Source organism: Miniopterus schreibersii (assembly GCF_964146895.1).
Source record: "Miniopterus schreibersii genome assembly, chromosome: 3".
Taxonomy (NCBI): Eukaryota; Metazoa; Chordata; class Mammalia; order Chiroptera; family Miniopteridae; genus Miniopterus; species Miniopterus schreibersii.
Window position 1 is genome coordinate 29,299,921 of NC_138103.1, and position 22,763 is coordinate 29,322,683.

Consider the following 22,763-nt stretch of genomic DNA (forward strand, 5'->3'; position numbering starts at 1 on the left):
TGACGAGTTCCAACGTTTCTGAACACCAAACCTTTCCTTGGTGGCAGTGACAGCCGGAACCCCGCCTCTGAGGCTCACAGCAGACACAGCCCCTTGAGGACTACCACCCTATTTTTACAGTCACATATCTTCCTTAGCTACAACCAATTTAAAAATATGGAAGCTTTTGCTTTTGAGTGTGAGCGGTATTTTGACTGATTAGCAGAAATTTGAAATAAAATACCTGGATACTTTAATAGATGTCACAGACATGCAGGAGCTTTCCATGTCCCTCCTACCAGAGGGGAGAGAAACAGAAGAATCTAACAACAGAGTGAGGTGTATCAGAAGCACCTACAGTGCCACACTATAAAACAGCCTCCTTCCTGGGGCTCACCTGATGCTCTCAGGGAGAGAAAGGAGGGGCCTCACTGCCTCAGACCCCACTCCCATGGGCTCCAGGGGACTTGGGGGAGGCTCCTCAACTTCAGGGAAAGGTCCATTCCCAAATGACGCCAAGCATCAGCGCACACCCCTCCCCACACCCAGGGTGGTGCCATCCCTTCTTGCTGCCAGGGTCTGGCAATACTCTTGGCCCTCAGCCAGCCTGGGCATAAACGTAAATCATCAAAAATCTCAGCAAACCTACCAAAGCACTCTTTTTTTCAACAGCGGAAAAGAGAAACTTGGGGAAGAAAAGATCTTAGCAAATCTGCGCTGACTTGAGATGCACCTAGGGAAGCTGCCGAGGTAATGTGGTCCTGTGGCCGCATCTTGGGCCTGAGCTGAGCCAGAGCTCACCCATGGGGTGGGGCATTGCAGGGGAATCAGGGTGCAAATTTGCTCCCTCTCAGGCTTCATTATTTTTCTTGTGTATCTTTTATAGGCTCTTAGGAAAATGTGCATGTCAAAAGGAGAGTTTGGGAATATTCAAAATTAAGTTACAATTCAACTTTTGCAGTGAACTCAGTCTGGTAAGGTTGCAGAAGTGACACAAGGGAGACAGAGGTGGCCCTGCTTCAGGAGCACAGTGCTCACCCTGTTCCTAGCTTTTCTACAGATCCATACTGATTCAAAAATTCTACTTTCAAATTACCCTCAATAACCTTATTACCAAACCAGCTGTGTGTATGAACACTTATCAATGTGCCCCTGTGCATTAAGAGAAAATGTATGTCATACAAACAGTCTAAATAGATATTACTGAGATGGGAAAAAACAAACCCTCTAGTTAAATCGCTTTGCTGTAATCAAAGATTAATCACTGTGTGAGTGTGCGCGCGAGAGCGCACGAGCCTGTGTACGTGTCCTCTGTTTTTCTTCAGGGTTTTTCTCTGGCTTCGGGCAAACCTGCCCATCCTTCACCAATAGTTACACTCTCTGGTAGGCAGCTCACATCGCCATTCTAATAGTAGAATTAATTTTCCCAGATTTCTAAGAGTTGGAGGAGGTAAGAGGTGGTTTTCTTTCTAGGCCTCCTAAGGCCTGCCGCTCAGAAACTCAAAAACACAGTGGACAGCAGGCTTCGGAGCGTCCATCTGTGCAGAGGCTCCACCACTGGCCCTGAGAGCAGCCTGTCCCCTCTCAGTAACACAGCCAGGCAGCCTGGCCTGTGGGTGATGATGTCTGGGCTGTGATGGAATGTTCTTTAGAGAATCCATGGCTGACTACAGCCTTTGAACACACTGCTGTGGTGGGCTGCTTCCCAACAATAGCAGGTGAGTGAACTGATCTGGCCCCACACGGGCCCAGGCCATGCAGAGCAGAAGCAAGTGACATTTTGTCGCCGTATGCGATGGTATTAGAAAAGCTATTAAGGTACATTATTTTACACATCCTCCCAATCTCTCCATACTGCTTTACTTAATTTGTGATGAAATTGTTGAGAAAGGGTACTTAATGTAGGACAGTCAGTAAAAGTAATTTATCATCTTCCCGCTTCAGTGCTCACGTTATCAGCGAACTCATTTTCTGCATTCATCATGCAATCAGCCTATTATTTGCATATTAATCAGGCAGTGGACCATGAAAGAACTGCATCCCAGCCAAATGCTGCACTATCTCAGGAGAAACACTCAGTAATTATCATACATCAGTGTTATGATGTGGTAATTGATTATAACATCTTTCTGCTGCCCCTGGGGAGCCCCTCTGCTAACCCAGCTCCAGGCACTCTGGACAGACTGTTCTTTCTTCCCCAAATCAGAGGAACCACTGCTGTTCTCCGAGTGCTATTTCTGTGGAGTATTGATCCTCTCTCCCAGTTTCGTGAGGTATTTAAACCATGTGGAACAAAACTGAGGGTAACTCAGGAACGAGAGGGCCTAGCGGGAGGAAGGTGTGTCCCTCTGGACTCCTGAGTGTCCTCTCTCCTCAGACCTTCAGTTTTGGAGGTGCTCCTCTGGTTTCTGAGGAAGTTCCCTTATCTAATGAAATGCTACAACTTCAGTCTCTCCTCGTGAAGTTGGTACAAAGGCAGTTTGGGTGCTTTATTTAGGTGCCAAATGACAGACTAATTTTGGCCCTCTTGTAAAGGACAACTGCAACATCTGCCAATTCAGACTCTGGCTATATTTAGGAATCCAGTTCCAAAGGGAAGGACAAAACAAAATCAAGATGAAGTCAGTGAACGAGCCTCCTGGCTGCTCTGATCTATCTGGGCCCCCTCCTCACTCCTCATGGGGAGTCTGAGTGTGGCCCAAGGCCAGTCCCAATGAGGTTGAGGCCGGGATCCTGCGCTGGCTTAGGGCCCCAGACAGGGAGTGAACATGACAGCTAAAGGGCAGGTCAATCCGTCAGCAGAGAAAGGACCTCAGGCCACTGTGTATTTTCCTTGCGTTTAGGTGGGAGGGGTTTCAAAGCAGCATGGACCTGCATCACGGGCGACATGAATTAAACACTTTCTGTTACAAAACTTGATAGTCTGACTCTGCCACTGATTTGTAGCTGGGTTCTCTCTCCTTCTCCTGCCTGGCTCCCAGAAGAAATATCAGGATGCATCCCAGGGAAACGGAAGTATCTGATTTTCTACTCATTGTTGGTTTTGTCTTAGATTAGATTTTTGATATTTATCACTTTAAAATTTAAACCGAATTTTGTTCCTTGTTTTGCAACATGGCCTTGACTTCCCTCTGTAGTTCCAAGGACCAACCCTTTACCCATCGTGGGGGGATGAAGTCCTCAGGGCTGATGATGACCTGTCTGGACCTGGGTGCCCTGGGACATCTCCATGGCAGCGAGGCTGCTGGTCTTAGGACCACGTGTGCTTCTTCCACCTCCTCCTTCACTGGGGACAAAATGCCTCTCATCTCTGAGCCTTGGCTTTCTCCATCCAGGAGATGGGGGAAATCATGTCCATGATTAAGGATTAAAGGTATTAGAGATGTGCAGGGTCACACAAACGATGCAAATATGCCAGTTTCCTCATTTTACTCCAATCACCTTTTAAAAATTACCAGACGATTTTTAGGCATGTAAGCTTCTTCATCCTTCCCTAGAACGAAACCACTGAAAACTGAAGTCCTCATTTGCTCCTATGATCTACTTTTGCCTCTTGTACTAAATGCACAATGTACTACAAATTCGGTTTTCCAAAGAAAGTCTACAAGGGAGAGAAAAAAGAGGTGTCTAGAGGGCTGTGATGAGGGCCTGTTGGGGCTCCTCCAAAAGGGGAGTTGGGGAGTGCCAGCACAGAAGGTCCAGGCAAAGCAACTGAGAGAATCTGATCAAGAAGGTGCTGCTACTCACCCACATCGAGAGTCATCCCTACATCCAGATAAGGCCAGTTTCCACACTAGTTTGCCCCAAATGGCCTGAGTGATACCCTGCAGTCTTACTCTTAAAGCTCAAGGTTTTGGGCCAACTTTAAGAAATGGCAGACACAGGGACAATGCCCAAAGATGGATGGCACTTTAGAGAAGCCAAGAATTGGAGAGCTGCATGTAGGTCCTCCTTCAGTGGATCCTAGGAGCTGGCCGTCACCCAGCAATGTTCGCATTTGATAATCTCCACCCAAGGAATGAGTGGCTGGACTTCTTTTTCTGTTTTAAAACCAGAGGCCTGACATTTCGTGTGTGAGATATATTATTCTACAGCCATCCATACACACAAACAACATATAATGGCAGTGGTTGCAGTGGCAGCTGCCGTTCTGTAGGCTTTTATACACAAACTCATTTAAACCTCCCAACAGTCTCAGACACAGGTACTTTATTTTTCCGATTTTATAGATGAGGTCAAGTCACTTGCCCAAGGCCACATAGTCATCAGTGGCAGAGGCAGGCTGAGCCCTCAGCAGTATGCTCTGAGCCTGCCGTGTCAAACTGTTGCTCAGGTGTGCTGGCTACTGCAAGATAGTTTATGTTTTGCTGTGAAAATCAATCTAAATACCTCTCACTAGTAATTGGTTAAGTAAAATATGGTATATCCAGATACAGGAGTTTCCTACAGCTGTAAAAAGAGGAAGAACCTCTTTATGTACTAGTAAAGTCTCCACCATGTATTCTAGGTGAGAAAAGCAAAGCCCAGTGCCTGAGTCCTGCATGCACCCCTCTGTGTGGAAAACTGACCTAGATGCATGGGCTCTCTGCAGGAAACTGGCAACAGGATTGCTTCTGGGAGGGTGGTTGGGGCTGGGGGATGAGGGAGAGCAACTTATTTAAAAAGGTGTAAGCCCTTTTAAATCTTGTAATTTGTAAACATGTTACACTTTACTTATTCAGAACCCTCCTCCCTCCCCCCCCAAATAATAGGAAACAACATCAAATAAATCTCTTACTCTCTTTTTTTGGAGAGGCACAGTGACAAGTCCCACTCTTGGAGCAGAGAACTTTGGCGGCTGATTTATGCCAGAGCAGCCTTTCCCAGGGACTATGATGACATGTGCTGCTTTGAGATAAAACATTAAGTCGCCATCTCGCTCAGCAGCTGGCTGCCTGAGGATGCCTGTGAGAGGTCTGCAGGTGCAGTGTGCTCTAGGGGAAGACAGGCTGGGTAGGGGGTGGGCTTCGCTTGTCCCATCCCTGCCTTACAGGTGTGAAAGGGCCTCCACACTCCCTCTGCCCTCCTGTGTTAACGTTGAGGGGTGGCTGTTTCAGGATCATGTGACCAGTTCCCACTGTGAGTCCCACAAATTCTGGGAATGGCTGGGAGAGCTGACAAAGCAGCATCCGAACACAGGGAATACAGGGAGGCCATCCTGACCAATCACCTTTCAAAGGAACTGCGAGAAGCACACCCTCTTCTCCTGCAGGCTGGGTGGGGGCCGCCCACGCACTGCCTCACCTTCCTCTGAGGCTGCTCTTGGGGGTTCTGGGCCGCACAGGCTGCCTCTCATCACTCTTGAAGGCTTAGCTGCAGCACAACCAAATCTCTTTTTACCTTAGCTCAGCTGAGATAAGGTCAAAATTGTTTAAAAGATATTGGTTAGAAATAAATACACAGAGTACAGTTTCCTAGACCATCCTGGCAGGCATGAGGGAGACACCCCACTGATGGCACAGCAAGATACCACGTTACACCCAAGGTGAGCAAGGACCCTCCTAAACCCTGGGGATGTGCTCTAACCCCTGCCTCAGCTGAGGGTCCCAGGCCTCCCTGGCTGGCTCCCGGGCACACACTCCTCCCAACTCACAGCCCCCTCATCCCTTCCTCCATTTGAACAAGGTCTTCCTCCACATGGGGCTGAAGAACCTGCCCTTTGGGCTTTTGGCCATCATAGCCCGCTGACCAACATGGATCTTTGCCCATGTGACATCTTTGCTTCTCTACAAATGCTTTCTGAGCCTCACAAGCCCTACCCTGCAGCTCTAGACAATTTCTCCTTGAACTGTCCAGCTTGCCTGGGGCATGTTCAGCAGTTATTGGCACCATCTCAGTGTGCAGGCAGTGCCCGCACTCCACACACTGGAGGCCATGCTGCTGCTGTCGACTCTTGAGACTCTTGTCTGCCCTCTCCAGGATCAAGCAGAGGAAGCTCTCCCCCTGGACACAAATCTGGCTCCTGGTTGTCCACCTGCTAAGCTCTTAGGCAAGGGGTTTCACCTCTGAGCTCCAAACACCCTCATTAGCCTTTAGATTCTATCCTGTCTTCTCTTCAGAATGGGGCTGGTGAGAACCCCGGTGAGCTGTGCCACCAATCACTGGCCAAGGCTCACCTCCTCTCAAGAAAGAGCTACCCACAGGGGAAAGGAGTGCTTTGGGGCAATATGTAGTTTTGGGGTGAGCCAGTGCCACCACAGGGGCAGATCACAGATGTTACCTCAAAAGAATAAGGACCCTATCTTTTGTCCCACCGTGTACACTTTTCTGATTACACAGGCCTTAAGGCAGCAACAGCAACAGTATTCTACATAAAGGAAAGATAAATTCATCCACAATCCACTTTCCTACTGTCATTTTAAAAGAAAATAAAAGGCCTCTGAATCAGGGGCTTCTAATGTTTCACCCTTTTCAAAAGTTCCCTTGTAGATGAACCTTTGTATCTGCAGAGCTTTCTAACTAGAATGTTCTCCTCCCTGACTCCTTCGCCCTTCAGGGCCCACCCCCTTCCTTGGGGCTCCCTCAGCGCCATGGGGCCTACCTGCAGACCTGCAGCTATGCAAATCAGGTAACAGACAACAGGAAGGTAGGTTGTGTCTGAATCCGGAAACCCGTCCTTCCTGACCTCAGAGAAGGAAATTCCCTTATTATGGCACTCTTGATTAAAGAAAAAAGAGTCCTAATGCAGGTGACAACCAAGAAAGAAAGAAACGAATGGAGTACTTAGTTCTTCCAGCCACCATATTCAGTGGGTACAGGAGGCTGGCCCTGGCCAAATGATGAGCAACGGCCACCTGCTTAGTGAGCGTCACTTTCTAGTTCACATGCACTTTCTAGAATTCTTTTGTTTTTGTTCTGTTGTCTATGGCTATGTATAAGTCAGTTATATTCAAACCTTTTCTGCTCTTCAAAATAAACAAGGGTTAGAATAACCCTTTTTGGAGAGAACCAACAGTTACTTTCACTGTTTTATTCTGATGAAAGAGAAGAGAAAAAAATCCAATCAAATCTAGTCTAAGGCACTGAATGGGGTTCTGCTGCTTATACAGTGCCATAGAATTTTCTGGGGGCGCAGCTAGCCCCTCCTTTTCCTATTAATGCATCCAAATGCCCCACCCTGATTGAGTCATTAAAACTGAGGAACTGATTGCTTATTCAAGGAAGCTGCATTAAATCTTACAGCTGAGTTCAAAGCACTAAAATCCTGGGCATATTTTCCTGGTCATCTCATGGGCACAAAGCAAGAGCCATGGTGCCTATTAAAAGGGACACTGGCCTGTCCCTAACAAGGGGTTGTGGCCACTAAATCTGGCTGTGAAAGGCCATGTACAGCACACATCATGTCAGGGAGGGGGCACACATGGGACCACCCATGTTAGAGATAGACTGCAGCAGCTGTCTTCTCAAGAGGCAACTGATACTCTGCTGATTGAAAATAACAACATGGAGCCACGGAATTCTCCACGGGCGGGGAAGACTTGGAACACACAGTTCCTGACCAACACACTGGGAAAAAACCGGATATTTTGTGATTAATCTGAGGAGAATGGGCCATCCTTTTGCTTGTACAGCTTGCAATAATCCATCTGAAGCTAGGGTGGGTGCTTGTTAGCTACAGTACTAAAAAGCTCCCATATTAAAAAGTTAGAGCCGAGCGCACTGGGCAACTCCTCTCCATCAGATTTCAGTCTGTAATGACTAAGGTGGCAGCCAGGAAAACCCGTTCCTCCCCCCACTCCCTTTACAGTTGTCTCTTGTCTTCTTTCTTCCCTAGGGGCAAAAAGATTAATCACACCAAGGAACTGTGAATATGAAATGAGTTTTAAGGAGTAAAAAAGAAAAGATCCAATGGTTTACTAGATCATATCTACCTACCGATGTACCTACCTACAAAGACAGACACACACACACACACACACACACACACACACACACACACACACACAACCTTATTATAGTTCAAGGCTTTCTTCCCTTTAAAAACACTGCTAACCGGTAAGCAGTAACTGCAGGCCACACGCAGAGAACACAGCCTTGCTAGGCCCCTCCCTTTCCTATATAAGTGCTTCCTTCGCTTCCCCCGGGGCATTGCTATTGCTAAGCAGTGCTCAGGAAGCTGATGGATGATACCTGGGATGGAAGACAAACAAAAGGGAGACTTAGAGAACCAATCCCCAAAGGACTAGCTGCAATTCTACCTTCAAATAGGTTTGCCATATTAGATCAAAGAGACCCTGTATGTAACCACCTCCCCCACTTCCCACGAAACAGGACATTGGGAATTTGAAAGAAGACAACATAAAAATGTTTGTAGAAAACTAGACTACCGGGAAAGCTCTGTTGTTTAACCACTTGTTTTTAAAACAAGTTTCATATGACTGGCATAGAACCCTCTGCACTCCTTACTCTTCAAGGCCCTGACAGCTTCCAACAAAAGGCATAGGCCACTAGCTGAAAATGGCATCAACTTTCCTTAATGCCCAAGGCCATCACCCCAACGCTCAAGATCATCAAAGGAGCATTCTGAAATGGCTATAACCACCAAGAGGAAAAAAATGATGTGACTGAAACTTCAGTTTTGTTTCTCTCTCCTTATTGTAAAACTAATCAGCAAATTTGACATACAAATCATTAAGGAAAATGGAGACGATGAGGGGCAACAGAGTTGGGCAGAAAGAGGTGGACAGGAATTCTTTAGTGAGGAAAATAGATTCCTGTGTCAGCAGTTTGCTGTTTAGATGAGTGAGGCCATTCCACTCCTGGGGCACCTTATCGCCATGGTAACTAAGCACAGAGCCATGAATTAGTTCTACACCATCTCGGCAACAAAACTACAGCTCTTACTAAAGGGCTATGAACAGAAGGCAAGTCTTCCAAAGTCCTACACCTGGGAGGCTAAACTGAACTCCAGGCTAGTTGGGCAGCCTGGATTCTCACCAATATTCAGGTACAAACCAACCCAGGGTTGGAATTACCTTCCTTCAGCCAAGCTGCCTCGGGATAGAAGCCTCATGAAGCCACCACCAAGGACAAAGCATCCTTCTGGGTCTGGGAGTCTCTTGGAAGGATTCCGGGGTAGCCATGGTGAGAACAGGGGCTCAGAATCCTGAGGAAGTCCCAGGATCAGGGGCTTCACCCCCTTGCTTTTGGAGAGCAATACTGAATGCTTCCTCAGAGACACTACTTTTTTAAGCTGTCAAGGAAGATTCTGGAGTCTCCTACAGTTATTCATCCTAATGATCTCCCATCATTATAATTCTATATTTTGAATCTAAATTCCACATACTGAAAAGCACAGCTACTTTAATATTTAGAAACATTCTTAAGGAATGACAATGATAGTAAAGGAATTTCAAACAAGGAAAACTACCAGCCAAATCCTGCCACTGTACAATAATCTTTCTTCCAATTTTGAAGCGCTTTCTAGCCTTTCTTGATCCAGAAAAGTATTTTTGCTTAGCTACCATGACAATTTTTAAAAGTTTGTATTTTCCTAGGATATAAGAAATATTTTTCCATATTTCACCAATCACCACAATCATTATACTGATGGCTCCCTTCTGCTGATTGACAATGGGTGTGTTGGGTAAGTGATCTGTACTCCATCTCCTATCTTGCTGAGAAGACACGGGGAGAGGCCCACCTGCCCTTCTTTACAGAAACCACTAGAAAGTTCTATAGTGCTCACTTTTATCCGGAGGCTCACTGCCTCCCCCCTTCCTCCCTCTTCCAATCTGCAGACTCCCCAAGAGTCTTACATCACTTTATTTTATAAAGTAATTTGATATCTTACAAATATCATTTACATTCCTCTTAGGAGCCCTGTGTGTTTTTCTTAGGTTGGAAATGTGGCTGTTATATGAATGTTCCAGCACGGTAGCGATTACCTTCCATACAACAAAAGGGAAAAAAGCCATTCTTCCAAGATTTGTTCGGACACAGAGAAGGTTTTGGCATTGATCGTAACCGACTTGGAACTGCAGGTTTCCTGTTTTATTTAGAAACGAGGGATTCTGATCTAAGAAACATTAGTCACATTCTGCCAAGTTCAGTCCTGACTCTGGTGAGGCAGCAAATGCTCTCAAGAGTTTAAGAGGAGGCCAACTTTCTTTTAGAGCAAGAGGCAAGGCTGATTTTCCATGCAAACACCCGCAAACTCTAGTACAAACAACTATGTCCGTTATCTTCCCTGATGAATTCTGAATGTGAGCCAGTACTGCCCAAGTTCTCCAGCACGTGGCCAGCCCAGAAATGAAGGGAGGAGGCCTACCCAATCCTTCTTCAGATGGACAACTACCCCATTTAGATGCCCAGCCAAGAAACCTACGGCTCAGGCAAGATACAGCTTTCCAACCTCCACTTTGGTTAAAATCAGAATGGGACGCGAGAAACAAAACAAAAAACCCCAACCGGGAACTTCGCTGCACCCGACGCACTCTGGCTGCATCTGTGCGTGGGTTTGGCATCTTGCAGCGCTTGCGGCCGCTGCCGCCCAGCTGTTCCCTCCCTACACATGTTTTCCCTCGTAAAACTTCCAGCAGGCTGGCGGGCTTCACGCTCCTCACTTAGCTTTGTTTGTGTTTTCAATGAATCAATGGGATATGGAGACTAATCAAGATGTTTAGAAAAATAAAGAAAGGGAAAAAGAGGAACAGCTCATGATGCTGGCTGTTCCTGAAAGCTGGGTGAGAAAAGCTCTGCCCATGTGGGAGCCCAGGAAGGACACAGGAGGGGATCTGGAGCATGGGCACGTGGGTCAGTCCGGCTGGCTGCACCCAAGCACTGCAGTTAGGGGGCCCTACAGCAGAGGTACCACCTCAAGGACTTTGCAGCTCTCAGATGTCATTTCTGCCCGAATTCCAGGCCCTCCATCACCTGCTCCAAGGCTGGATCCTCGGCCTCAGCCCCACTCTGCTGAGTGTCACTGGCTCTTCACCCAGTCACACACTTAACTGCTACTCTGCCTGCCTTCATTTCCGTCTTGCTGGAAGCGGTCAAGCATCTTTCAGAACTCGAATGCTCTCTACCATGACCCCACTGGGAGAGCGATATTGCCCATTTCTTGTGCTCTCCTATTAATGGAAGTCCCAAGCACAGGACAGATTCGAACCACAGCCCCCAGCCTTGGACACAGGGCTTCAGACCTAGAAGCCAATAGACTGATGAAAGAATGTGGCGAGGAGCAAGAAAACACTGCAGGAACTGCACTCAGCTGCCAACCCTCTCTCTCCCCATCAGAAACTACAAACATGAGGAAAGCAATCTGCCAACAGCATACCGTGTTTTCATCTCCATGATCCAGAACGAGGGATCTTTCGAGTCTCCCCAATCCAGGCCAGAGGACAGTAAAACATAACACGGCAGGGAAACATTTCATACGAAACAACAGGAATCGGCTAGTTACCTGAGCTCACACAGCCCTGCTGCAGAGGGTCCTGTAGTGACGTCACAGAATGGAGGACTAAATAAGAAAAAGAATACAATTAAATGAGGAAAAAGCCCAGCGGTTTAAAGCTTCCTAATGCACCGAGTGCAGCAGAAGGGGAACAGCATAAGGTCCCAAAGGCCTAAGGGAAGGTTCCCCACTCCTTATGGGGAGAGGCCAGAATGTGGGGTCCACACAGGCTGGCAATGTGCTGCTGGTAGAAGGTAGGACCCGGGCTAGGGAATAGGCAGAAGCCATCACCCGTGATATCTTCCACCTCTGTGCTTTTGGCTGATTTTCTTTCCTGATTCCCTGATTTAGCTACTTGACTTTTACCTATATTTATGTATAAACAGCATTTTCTTAATTGGTAACTAATTTTCTGCTGCTTATAAAATTAGCTAGGCACAATCTTCTCTCTCCTAAAAACTGAAGTCAGTCCCATGGCAACAGGTGGTGGAGGAAGGGGGGCAGTTCTCTGCCTCCAGTGCCATGTGGTTGGCCGCCTCCCTGCATAGATGCCCCTTCCCCTTTCCCTTTCCCCATAGCAGCCCAGGGCTGCCCTCACCTGGCCCCTGCTGCTGTCCTTGGACTGGCAGGACACCCTGGCCCAGCTCGCCATTTAGCCAGAGCTGCATCCGGATGAAGGGTTCGCGGCCTTTCTGGGTCAGCTTGCTCCATGGCTTTGGCCGGGACAACATGTCACTGACACTGCCCTGGGACAGGCCCAGCACCTGGAGTGGCAGACAAAGACCATTGCATCAGCGCCCAGGATTGAACATGAGGCCGCAAAATGCTTTAGTGATATGCACGAAATGCGAGGGAGGTGTGACAGAGGACACACAGGGAGTGTGCTTCTGGGCAAGGCACACTGCCTGGAGGATGGGGACAGCTGGGGATGGGGGAATAAGCTTTTCAAGCTCACCGGTGGGCTGAGGCCCTGGCATGAGGAGCCATAGTTATAATCACAGCTTTCAGCTCCCAGGGAGAGGCAGGCTGGGAAAGGGAGGGGTGGGGTCTTGATCCTGCCAAGGCTGCAGGGTCGTCTTGACAACCCAAGAGGAAACATTGAAACCATCTTGCTCTTTGCCTGGTGGCGCCAGGAAAGGCTGAGGTGCTGGAGCCAAGGACCCCTTTACAGGCAGAAGCAGCGGATGCTGGCGGGATGTTGGAAGCCAATCTCCTTTGCTGGTGCTGGGCCAAGTTGGCATTTAGAAAGATTCGCTCTCTCTGATCACATCCTGCTCTGCCATAGGGGCCCAGAGGTGAACTGGTGGCAACGGGGGAGCCAGTCTGGGAGTAAAACTCACTGTAGGCGATCGACAAAGTTGCACATACATTCCCAAGTTTTCTTATGCTCACATATGGCCATACATATGTATGGGCACAAACACACCCCACAGGACACAGATGCAGCCCAGGGATATTTAGGGGCTGCATCCGATCAGTCTTTTGAAAAGTTCTCAAGTTCCAGAATAAACTGCACTCATGGGCCAAACAAGTTCAACATTATTAAGTCTGCTAAATTTAAGGCATGAGCACAAATGTCTATTTAAATGTTCTGAAATGATATTTTTGCAACACTGAACTAGAAATTTCAAGGGACTTTAAGTTGTCATCCTCATTTCTATTCCCCTCATCACCTTTTATACAATCAAGACAAAGAGATAGCAATCAGGCATTGTAAGGATTTATGACACCCTACACTGCAAACACTGAACTGAAGGCAGGCCAGTGTGGGGGTGAGGGTGGGTGGGTGTCTTGAGGGCCACTGCTGACCTAGCCACACGCCTCTCAGGGAGGCTGCCTTTAGGGGAATGAGAGCTGTTCATTATGCTCAGCATTCATTACTTAATCTAAAACGATCCTGGGGTATAATGTTTCTTATATTTTACAGGCCTGGTAAATCCCCATTATTTAGAATCTGGTTACCAGGAAGTGCCAAGAACAGAAAGGGTCTGGGAGCTCATCCACAAACCACTGTGAGGGAAGGATGGTGTGGAAACAAGGCTTTCAGGGCCCTGGGCAGCTCTGCCCATGCCACCTCCAGCTGTGCATTCCTGGGCAAATCACTTCACTTCTGGCCAGACAATACCAAGTGCCTTCTGAACTATGAGAAAGGTACAATTATGCTTTATATAGCCTTTGTGTTCTCTGCTCGTTGGTCGTCTCTCCATGTGATCAGATCTTTTTTGGGCCACAACAGCCTGTAGAGGTGCCTCTGGGCTGCACTTGACAGCAGAAGCAGGACTTGAATTTGGTCACCTGCCAGCTTGGGGCATGCAGCTAGTTAACTTCGCTGAGCCTCAGTTTCCTTAGTTGTCAAAATGGCAACTTTACCATCTCCCTCAAAGTGTGACTGAGTGGGCTAGAGCACAGTAGGTGAGAGGGTCTAACCTAGGGAATCTGGTCCCCAAAGGGAGGCAGCAAATGGAACATTCACCAGCCAGCCTTTCCAGAAGTTTGGGAATGGACAACCCATTATGCTCTTTGATTAATTCAATGGGTGATAGCAACATCCTCCAGATACTTAGTTCTAAGCAATGAAAAGAGATGGGAAATCCCAAGCCCCCAAATTGAACCCCTTACCTTCTCCCCAAAGATCCTTTGACAAATGCCATTCTTGGCCAGCTTCTCTTTCACCTGCCGGGTGAGCTCGATGGTGTCCACTTCCTGGTACATGTAGATCTCATACTGCTCGGGGGTCAGTGGAGGGACAGAGGGCTTGGCGGGCTTAGACAGGGGCACGATCGGGGAGGAGGGCAGAGGGCTGTTCTGGGGTGTCTCGCTGCGGCTGGCTCCGGTCAGGCTCAGCTCTGAGCTCTGGGAGTACGGTGACTCTGCGCTGGGCCACTCTTTCCAGTACTCGGAGGAGGAGGAGGAGGGTCCCTGCAGCTGGCTGCGCTCAGCCCGCGCCTGGCTGCTGCCTTTTTCTTTCCCACTGCTGGCTTCTTCGACCTTAGTATCCTCGGAAGGAGTGCTGCTCTTTCTCTCCGGCTGCACGGTGCTCCACCAGTGGTCCTTCCACCCGCCGCTGCGGCCCAGCTCGTTCTTCACGTGTCGCAGGACGCCCTGTGTAGAGTCGGTGGCTCCCTGGAGGTCCAGTCCAGGCGCGTCCTGGGACTCCTTTTTGAGGGCGGGGGGGTTGGGCAGAGCGGAGGTGCTGGAATCCGGCGCGGAGGCGGGCTTCTTCAAGGAGATGGCGAGAGGAGAGTAGCTGGACACCGAGGACATGGGCGAGGTGGATATTAACTTGGGGGTCAGGATGGCAATGTCAGCCTGTGACAGTGGCGTTTGCTTTAAGGCGGGGTCGAGGGCGGCTTGCTGGGCCTCCATCTCTCGGCGGGCTTGCTGCAGGATGGAGCGGATGGCATCGTCCGAGTTCCCGCTGCCGGATGCGGAGGAAGGCTGGGCGGGCTCTGCTGCACGGAGCAAACGCAGAGGTTAGAAGGTGGCCCAACCGCCACCTTTGGTGGGGAACATGCTTCTCTCACTCCACTTCCTAACTTGACCTACCACAAAATGCGGGTTATTTGGGAGAACCACACAGCTCTATTTGTCCAACATGTGCCCCATCAGTGAGACATTCACGCATCGTGTCTGAGCTGTGCCAAAAGGCCTAACGCTACCGCTCTGTGACCCCGCCCCCGCACGCCACGCCTCTATTACCAACCGAAAGGCTTTATTACCACGAGTATGATAGGGGGGGGTGTATGCAAACACTCAGTGATGTCCATCCAGGACTTCCTTTCCCTGATGATTTTAAAACAAGATATATATATATATTTTAATATATCTTTATGGATTTCACAGAGAGGAAAGGAGAGGGAGAGAGAGAGAGAGAGAAACATCAATGATCAGAGAGTCATTGATCGGCTGCAGCCCACAACTCGGGCATGTGCCCTGACTGGGAATCGAACCCGGATCACCTGGATCCTAGGTCGATGCTCAACCGCTGAGCCACGCCCAGCCAGGCTTAAACAATATTCTTATGTGCTATATTCTATAATTCTACTGGTTTTGTCAAACTTTAAAAACATAATTTCTGTTTACAGTGGTGATGAGAGACAAGTCTTCCAGTGCAAGTGACCGTGTTTGGGTTAGCCCAGATTCTCTTCTGGGTGGGTAGGACTGTCCTGTGGCCAGCAACCCTGAGCCCCACATTGAGGGGCAATGGGCAGAGATCCAGGGCTATGACCCCGGGGGGAGTTACAAGGCATCATCACTGGGCCTCAGGAAAACTTGGGATGGGTAACAGACTAGATAAAGGATTCTTAACTAGGGCTGTGCACCAGAGTCACCCGCTGGGCTTGTTAAGATGCACACACCCAGGACCCAGCCATGGAATGTCTGATTGAGAAGCAAATGTGGGGCTGGCCCGGCATCTGCATTTTCAACCAGCTCCTGGGTAACTGTGGAGGGAAGCCCTGGCTGAGAGGTGCTAGGCTGAACGCTTCTCCCTCCAGCTGCGCCAGCTCTGAAATGTGCCTTCATATCTGGAGGAGGAAATCATATAAGCCGGCTCTTCTTTAAATGAGGCTTAAAAATGCCTCAAACAGTAACAACCTTTAATGCCTCTTGAGGATTTGACTTTTACTGGTTAACAGAAGGCCCTCCCTTCTCCAACTCATATGACCCTCACAGTGTCCTCGGGGTGCAGGCAGACCACCTCTGCAGAAGGAGAAACTGCGCTTAGGAAGGACAGTGATACACCTCAAGGTGGGCCCTTCCACTTTCAATTGAGGGGTATCTTCTACGCTGCCAGGGGTGCCCTGGCAAGCTTTCTGTTTATTCAGCCACCTGGAGGAGAGACTGGCTTAAACCTCAACTCTGGCCTCGATAAGAACCACACCAAACTGAAAGCTCTATCCACTCTCAGGCTTGATCCCACAAGGAATCGCTGTCTCCTACTCTGGGATCTCTGCAAGGAGGCAATAGCTGCTCTCTGGGACAAGAGTTGAGAGATTAGAGTTTCCATCCACGGTCTACCAGCTAACGAGTTTGGGTATATTATTTTAACTTTCAGCATATTAACCAGGAATAATAGGACAACAAAATCTATCTTTCCAGGGTTGTTGTGAGGAACTGGTTTGAAGACTTCGTTTAAGGCAGGTAAAAATGCCAGCCCAGGCCTGCTCCCCAGAAGGGAGCACTGAGTTTACTCACTGAATAAGCAATGTGGGAGTGGGCGGCCTGGAGAGAGGAACCCGTGACCAAGGGAGACCCCAGGTGGTGGCCCATCCTCAGCTGCCTGAAGCCAGGCCTGGCAGGAGGCCTGTGACCGGGTTCACTGAGGGGCTCTGCAGAGCAGGGCCTCATGGGTACAGGGCAGGTGTGTGTAGAACCCCAGGAGGAGAACTCGGCAACTCAGTTTCCTCTGTAGTAGGTCTGAGCTGAATCTACAGCATGGCACACTTCTCATTCCAAACTCAACCAGAGAAACGCTGAACCGTGGGAGTTCTCTCCTTTTAGAGGAGGCAGCTCTCAGGAAGCTCTGGGGCCAATTCCTGGGGCAGACTAACTGCAGAGGCGGTCATCCATCCATTAAAACCCCCTGCTCCTCCTAGCAACACTCATTCCATAAAGCAGCTATTAAGAATCTATCCCCCCCATTCTTTTTCGGTAGTGTTTGGTTAAGTATATACCCAAATAACAAAAGGCTATATTGCATTCAAAAAAGAAACTTGATACAAACTACTGGCTAATGTAAGTCAAAAAGATCCTAGATCATGGATACCTTCTTGACTCAATGTCTGAGAATGACATTAGAAAAAGAGTGGTGACTATTAGCAAAATACATATCACACAGGCCTACTCCCCTCTGCACCTGCCTAACTGCTTGAAAACATACATCCTATTTTTATTTATTTATTGAAGTTAACTACTGCTGACCAGGATGCCCATGATGATATTCTAATTAAGTTTGGAAAACAGTAGTTAGAGAAGTGGAATCCATACCAGTTTTCTGCACTTGCAGCTCCCTTTTGGCTTGTTCCAGGATGGACTTGATTGCTTCATCGGACCCGGTCTCTGAGGCTCGGATCCGGGTGGTGATATTACCTGCAAGGAGAAGCCACACCAATGACATCAAACCCACACCTGGAACAAAAACCAGTGCTGCACAAAGATGTTATTCTGATAAACAGATTTCACAGGAGTTGAGGCCGGTGATGGTAAGGAGGCAGGCATGGCCTCCTATTTACCTGTACCTGCTGTGCGTGCAACTTCACAGCAGGTACCGTGACCCTGTGCAGGAAGAGCTTCCTGCAAATCTACCTGGCGTTAAATGTTATTTGGCCAGTGGGACAAGCTCTCTCATTTACCCAAGCTGGACACCCATGGGTTGGGACCATGGAGAGCAAATTATTTAGTCCGGTATAAAAAAAGATGAAGGATTAAAAGGCAATGGTTTTCGTGAGTCACTTAAAAGCATTTCTAACAACTGTTTTGGTGTGGGGCTATGTTCAAGGTTCTGTATGTGTATTTGAGAGTGGAATCCCAAAAGGTAAAATGGAAAAGGGTAAAGGGTTGAGGCTGATTACCTATCAATCATTTGGATGTACAAAGTAAAGGGGCTGAAGGTTTAACTTAAAATTTTCCAATCTATTATCACATCCTGTCTTTTAAAAATTTATGAACAAGAAGAGGAGCCTATAGAAATCCCTGAAGGACAAGAATTCAGTCTTTTGGTCACATGATGATGCTTTGCAGAGTAGCCACAAGTACAGATGTACTGAAGCTACTATGGCCCGGGGGCTGGCCCCAGTTCTTTCTGGAAGCTGTCCACATATTTTAATTTTTCACTGCCTTACTAAATATAAACCGCCACACCAAACCATTTAAAACCCAGCATACCATAGGGACCAAACCCCATTAAAGATGCAACTCCGAGAAGTGCAGTGGGGGTTGGCTTGCCAGGGCCCACAGGAAAACTGAATATGATTGAAATTTGTCCACTCCGTAGCACCTTTAACGTATTTCAGAGTTAAAAGAAAGTACAAGGAAGCAGCAGTATCTCGTTTGACTTAGTCACATGATTTTTCTCAGAGCAACAACGGTTATTCTTTCACCTGCTTCTGAGAAAATGGGAACAGCATAATGGGGGTTAGGATTCTTATTTGGGGACTAATTCTTAGTGGTGGAGCCCGCTTCTCACCTTTTCTGCACTTGATAGAGTGCAAGCAGCTCAGGAGGAAGGGGCCTTGTGTACTTGAACCCGTGCTTTGTTTTATACTTACTAGCTCTGTTTTTCCATCAGGTTCCAGGCCAGAATTACACTGCACAGTTTTAACCCAAATACACAGCTAAGGACATGCTGCTTCCTAGGTTACTAACTGCAAAGAAAAACACCTGCCTGCAACATACCTTCAGACCCATTTCTTCGTTTCGGTACTTCCTGAAATAGTCTGTTCAGGCTCTGGCCTGGATTCTCTGTTGAAAAACAAGTGTGGTAAGAACAAAACAATCAGGGGGATGGTGGTGTTGACGATATGGGCTGCGTGACATGAAATCTGAGCCACCTGACACTACCGAGGGCTCAGGGCTTCCTGTGCAACTCGGGAGCTACTAGAAACTTCTGAGCGGCCCTTCCCTGGCTGACTGGCCTCAGAGGCCATGGCTGTGCTGCAAAAGGAGATCAGATGGACCTAAGGCCTGTGGCACCAACGCCACCGGGGCAAACGGAGGGAGCACTACCGCCAAGCGAATCGCCCACCAGCCCCCGGGACAAAGCTCACATTAATCATCCAAAGACAGTCAATTTCAGTTAACATCGCCATAAAAAGCTCCTTGTGCTTTGTGCAAATTGACGCTATTCGAATGTCTCCTTTCTATTTGTTTTGAGCCTAAATTTCAAGGTTTTTCAAATGCGTCTAAGATTACCTCTCTCTATCACTGTTGATTTAGCAGAATGATCCCCTGTTGTTAGAGAGGGAAGGAATTCTTTCAATTAGGGACCAGACTGACCTTTTATCTTTTTATGGAGGGTAGGTAGGAAGGATGTTTTAATGAAGCTTTCAAGAATTTAACTCAAGGCAGGTGTGTTTTGCTTATAATGCTAAATAAATCACTAATAGAACACAAGCACTGGAAGAGAGCTGACCATAGGACACACTCCCTTCTGTGCAGTGGGAAGAGGACATGTGGTTGATACGCTCTCCCCATGGAACCAGCTCTGTGTGAGGATTTACCCCAGCTGTTGCTGCTGCTCTGAGGCTGGATGGTACCCAAGGACTCCTCATGCGAGGCCAGCACCCAGGGCCAATCGGACCCCTGGACACTAAGCATGTAGGGATGTTGCATGTAATGTAATTCCCCTGATTCAATACATAGTACTGAAATACTGAGTTTACTATGTGTGAGGTGCTGAGCGAGTTTCAGAGGCCAGATCTCCCAAAATCTAATAGCTTTTGCTCATGCCAGTTGACCCTTGAACTCTGGAAATGGTAGAACCGAAGAGAGTTTTACCTGATGTGATACACAAATGTTTCATCACACACAAACATGCACACACCACTCTGTGACCAGCTCAACCCATGAAAGTCTCTCACCTCTTTGTCTGCCTTGGATGCTGCGAAGAGCCAAGATGTTCTGCTCATCTGAGAGGAACTGCTTCATCTTGTGAAAAGGCTCCTTGCCGCGAACGGTCAGTTTATTCCATGGCTTGGGCCGGGCCAGAATCTCGCTCACGGACCCTTGAGACAGTCCCAAGACATAATGTCCGAAAATGCGCTGTCCAATATTGTGCTTGATCAACTGCTCTTTCACCTGCCGGGCGATTTCTGCAGTGTCTATCTCCTCGCCCTCGGAGACGCTCCCAGCACTTTCTGACTGGCTGGGAGACGGGGCCATGCCATTTACATCTGGGCTTTGTTGTAATGGACTTTGGGAAGATATGGAGTTTGTGCTGTATGGACCTGTTGAAAAAATCATGCTTGTGCTTCCTGCTTCCTGCATGGCCTTGGAGTAGAAGGACTGCATTAGCTGTCGTTGGAGGAGAGAGTTTAGTGCAAATTTTCCCGTAGAAGCCAGGGGTAGGCTGGGGCTTGCCAGGGATGAGCTGAAAAAGTCTTGAGTTAACCCCGCTGGTGAGAACTGGTGTGTACCATTAGTATTGGAAGCCTGCTCCCCCGTGTTGCGGGGCAACTGAGGAGGGGGCGCCGGCAAAGGTCCAGGACGCCGACTCTCAGGCTGGTCTTTCCCTTTTCTCCTGGCTGACCCTACAAGGAAGGGCAAACATAATGCATTATGGGGGATTCAAAAGGGAAAAAAAACCAAGACCAAAATGCAAAGTTTGCCCCACAAAAGGGAAAAAAAAAGTGCATATTTTACAAGGGCCAATGAGGAGTGTTGGTTTGTTTTTCAATTGAATTTTTAAATCAGCCAAACAAGGCCCCCCGGAAACAAGCAACATGCATTTCATGTTTGCACCTTTCTTGTACGTTGCAGCCTGGAGAATCCCCTTGACATAGATTCAATCTCCTAAAGTGACAAGGAGCCGGTACCACACACAGTAAAGAGTTGACAAGTTGTGGGCCTCTGGCATTCGAGCTATTACCAGGGAGGCCCCACCTGAGGAGCAGCAAACACTGACATTTTGGGACCAACGGATTCTCTCACACCACTTGCTCTGAGGCGAATGCACTGCACCAAGTCCACTCGATCGAAGGCACGCATTTTAAGAATGAAATATCATCGGAGCCCGAGACACTTTTAAACGGTTTACCAGCTGCCAAAACCAGAAGCAGTCAGTGACGCCACCATTTGGGGATGAGCAAAGAAAGGCTAAGGATGGGGGATGCGTTCCCAAGGAAAACCTGACAAAGGAAGAAAAGCTCCACTGAGCCTGGAAGGACAGGGCTAACCTTGTCAGCAGCCCCCGAAACACCACAAGAGAGAGGCTGCACAACTAGGAAAAGATCAGAAAGCCAACATCCTCTGAGTGTTCCTCCTGCAACACTGGCTCTAACTGGCCTCCGCAGACACTCTGCGGCCACACGTCTCACCTTGACCATCTTTAAGCAGGCGGGGGGAGGGAAGGAGAGGAGCAGTGAGGAGGAGTAGGAGACCAAACACTTATTAGTCAAGGTTCTCATCAACTGGTGATGTCCCCGTCATGCATCGGCCCAGACTCACGGTTCACCTTCCTCTTCCTCGAACCCTGGAAGGGACTGAGCACGGCTTGTGAGACCCTGTGAACCTACCGCTCAGGTCACTGTTGGAGATGCGCAGTGCGGCGTTCTCGGACTGCAGCGAGCGGTTCTTCTCCAGCAGCAGCACCTCCAGGGGCTTGGCTGCGTCCTAGACAAGGCAGAGTGAGGCTCACTGCAGGCCGGCCACCTTCCCACTCCCCAGGCGACCAGACCCCGCAACCCGATCCACAGCTTTCCACCAACTCTCTATCTGATTCTGACACATTACAGAAATCTGACTTCTCCTGAAGATGACTGATACATATGAGGAAAACACTCAAGTTCCTTTCCAAAAGGAATCAATTCAGTTGAAGTAATTTTTCCTTTTCTAGACAACTATTCTCTATTCTGTCCCCAAATTCAAACAGTCTAAATCTCTGCGTCCTCTGGCAATAGGACTGGGCTGGAGAGCCACACACCTGTCAGAAAATGATTGTAAAGGTGCCAGTCACAAAAAGTCAGCTGCTTTCTGGGCATCAGGAGCAGGATTCCATCAGATTACTTAAATTTTAATTGGCTACCAGGTTACCACGTGCCATTGTCACCTTGCCTATGTAGATAATAAAAGTTCCTAAGCCAGCCTTTTTGGGCTGATTTTTAACACAATCTGAAATTGTTTTTATTCAAGTTCTTATACTAACTTAAATCACAATTTCACTGAAATTGAGTTATCAGTTTGGAAAACATAACTTTTCTTTTTAAATAAAGATAATTTGCTTTAACTTGGTTAAATGTTCTTCAGGAATGATAGGTCAGCTGTAGGCAAGAGGTCTCATAGAAATACTGAGATGCTGAAGCTTGCCTAGGGACAATCAGTCACTGTGGCCATGTTGAAGCTCACACACACTAAAAGCAAAGTGAGACCATGTACCTGTGTCCCAGCTCCCTCGGATGGTGTAAACTCCATGGACTTCAGAATACTGTGAAGAGCAAGACAGGGAGGTTATTTCCTACTCATACCTTTGGTAACAGCCATACTAATGAGCATCAACATCACAACCTCCTGCTCTCCAGGAACGGATGATCTGACAACTTTAACAACTTCCCTGGCAGCATTATATCTGATAATGTCTCTAGAATAACTATTCAACTAGCAGTTGGCCAGCAAAAGTTTCTTGCCCGGCATGTAA

General features: G+C 48.1%; 1 protein-coding gene across 14 annotated transcripts in view; it reads right to left on the reverse strand.

Annotated features, from left to right (window-relative positions):
- The window catches only part of CUX1 (cut like homeobox 1), a 337,186-nt gene that overhangs the window by 50,251 nt on the left and 264,172 nt on the right, over window positions 1-22,763 (reverse strand). For 4 of the 14 annotated variants that reach the window (XM_081131314.1, XM_081131307.1, XM_081131310.1 and 1 more), the window contains exons 13-20: window positions 22,505-22,553; window positions 21,646-21,742; window positions 19,993-20,661; window positions 18,809-18,874; window positions 17,402-17,503; window positions 14,033-14,865; window positions 12,012-12,177; window positions 11,423-11,479 (exon numbers count right to left, since the gene is read on the reverse strand). In XM_081131314.1, the coding sequence (XP_080987440.1) occupies window positions 11,423-11,479; window positions 12,012-12,177; window positions 14,033-14,865; window positions 17,402-17,503; window positions 18,809-18,874; window positions 19,993-20,661; window positions 21,646-21,742; window positions 22,505-22,553 (2,039 nt within the window). The remainder of the gene's footprint in view (window positions 1-11,422; window positions 11,480-12,011; window positions 12,178-14,032; window positions 14,866-17,401; window positions 17,504-18,808; window positions 18,875-19,992; window positions 20,662-21,645; window positions 21,743-22,504; window positions 22,554-22,763) is intronic. The other 10 variants (XM_081131308.1, XM_081131320.1, XM_081131311.1 and 7 more) reach the window with 5 other exon arrangements.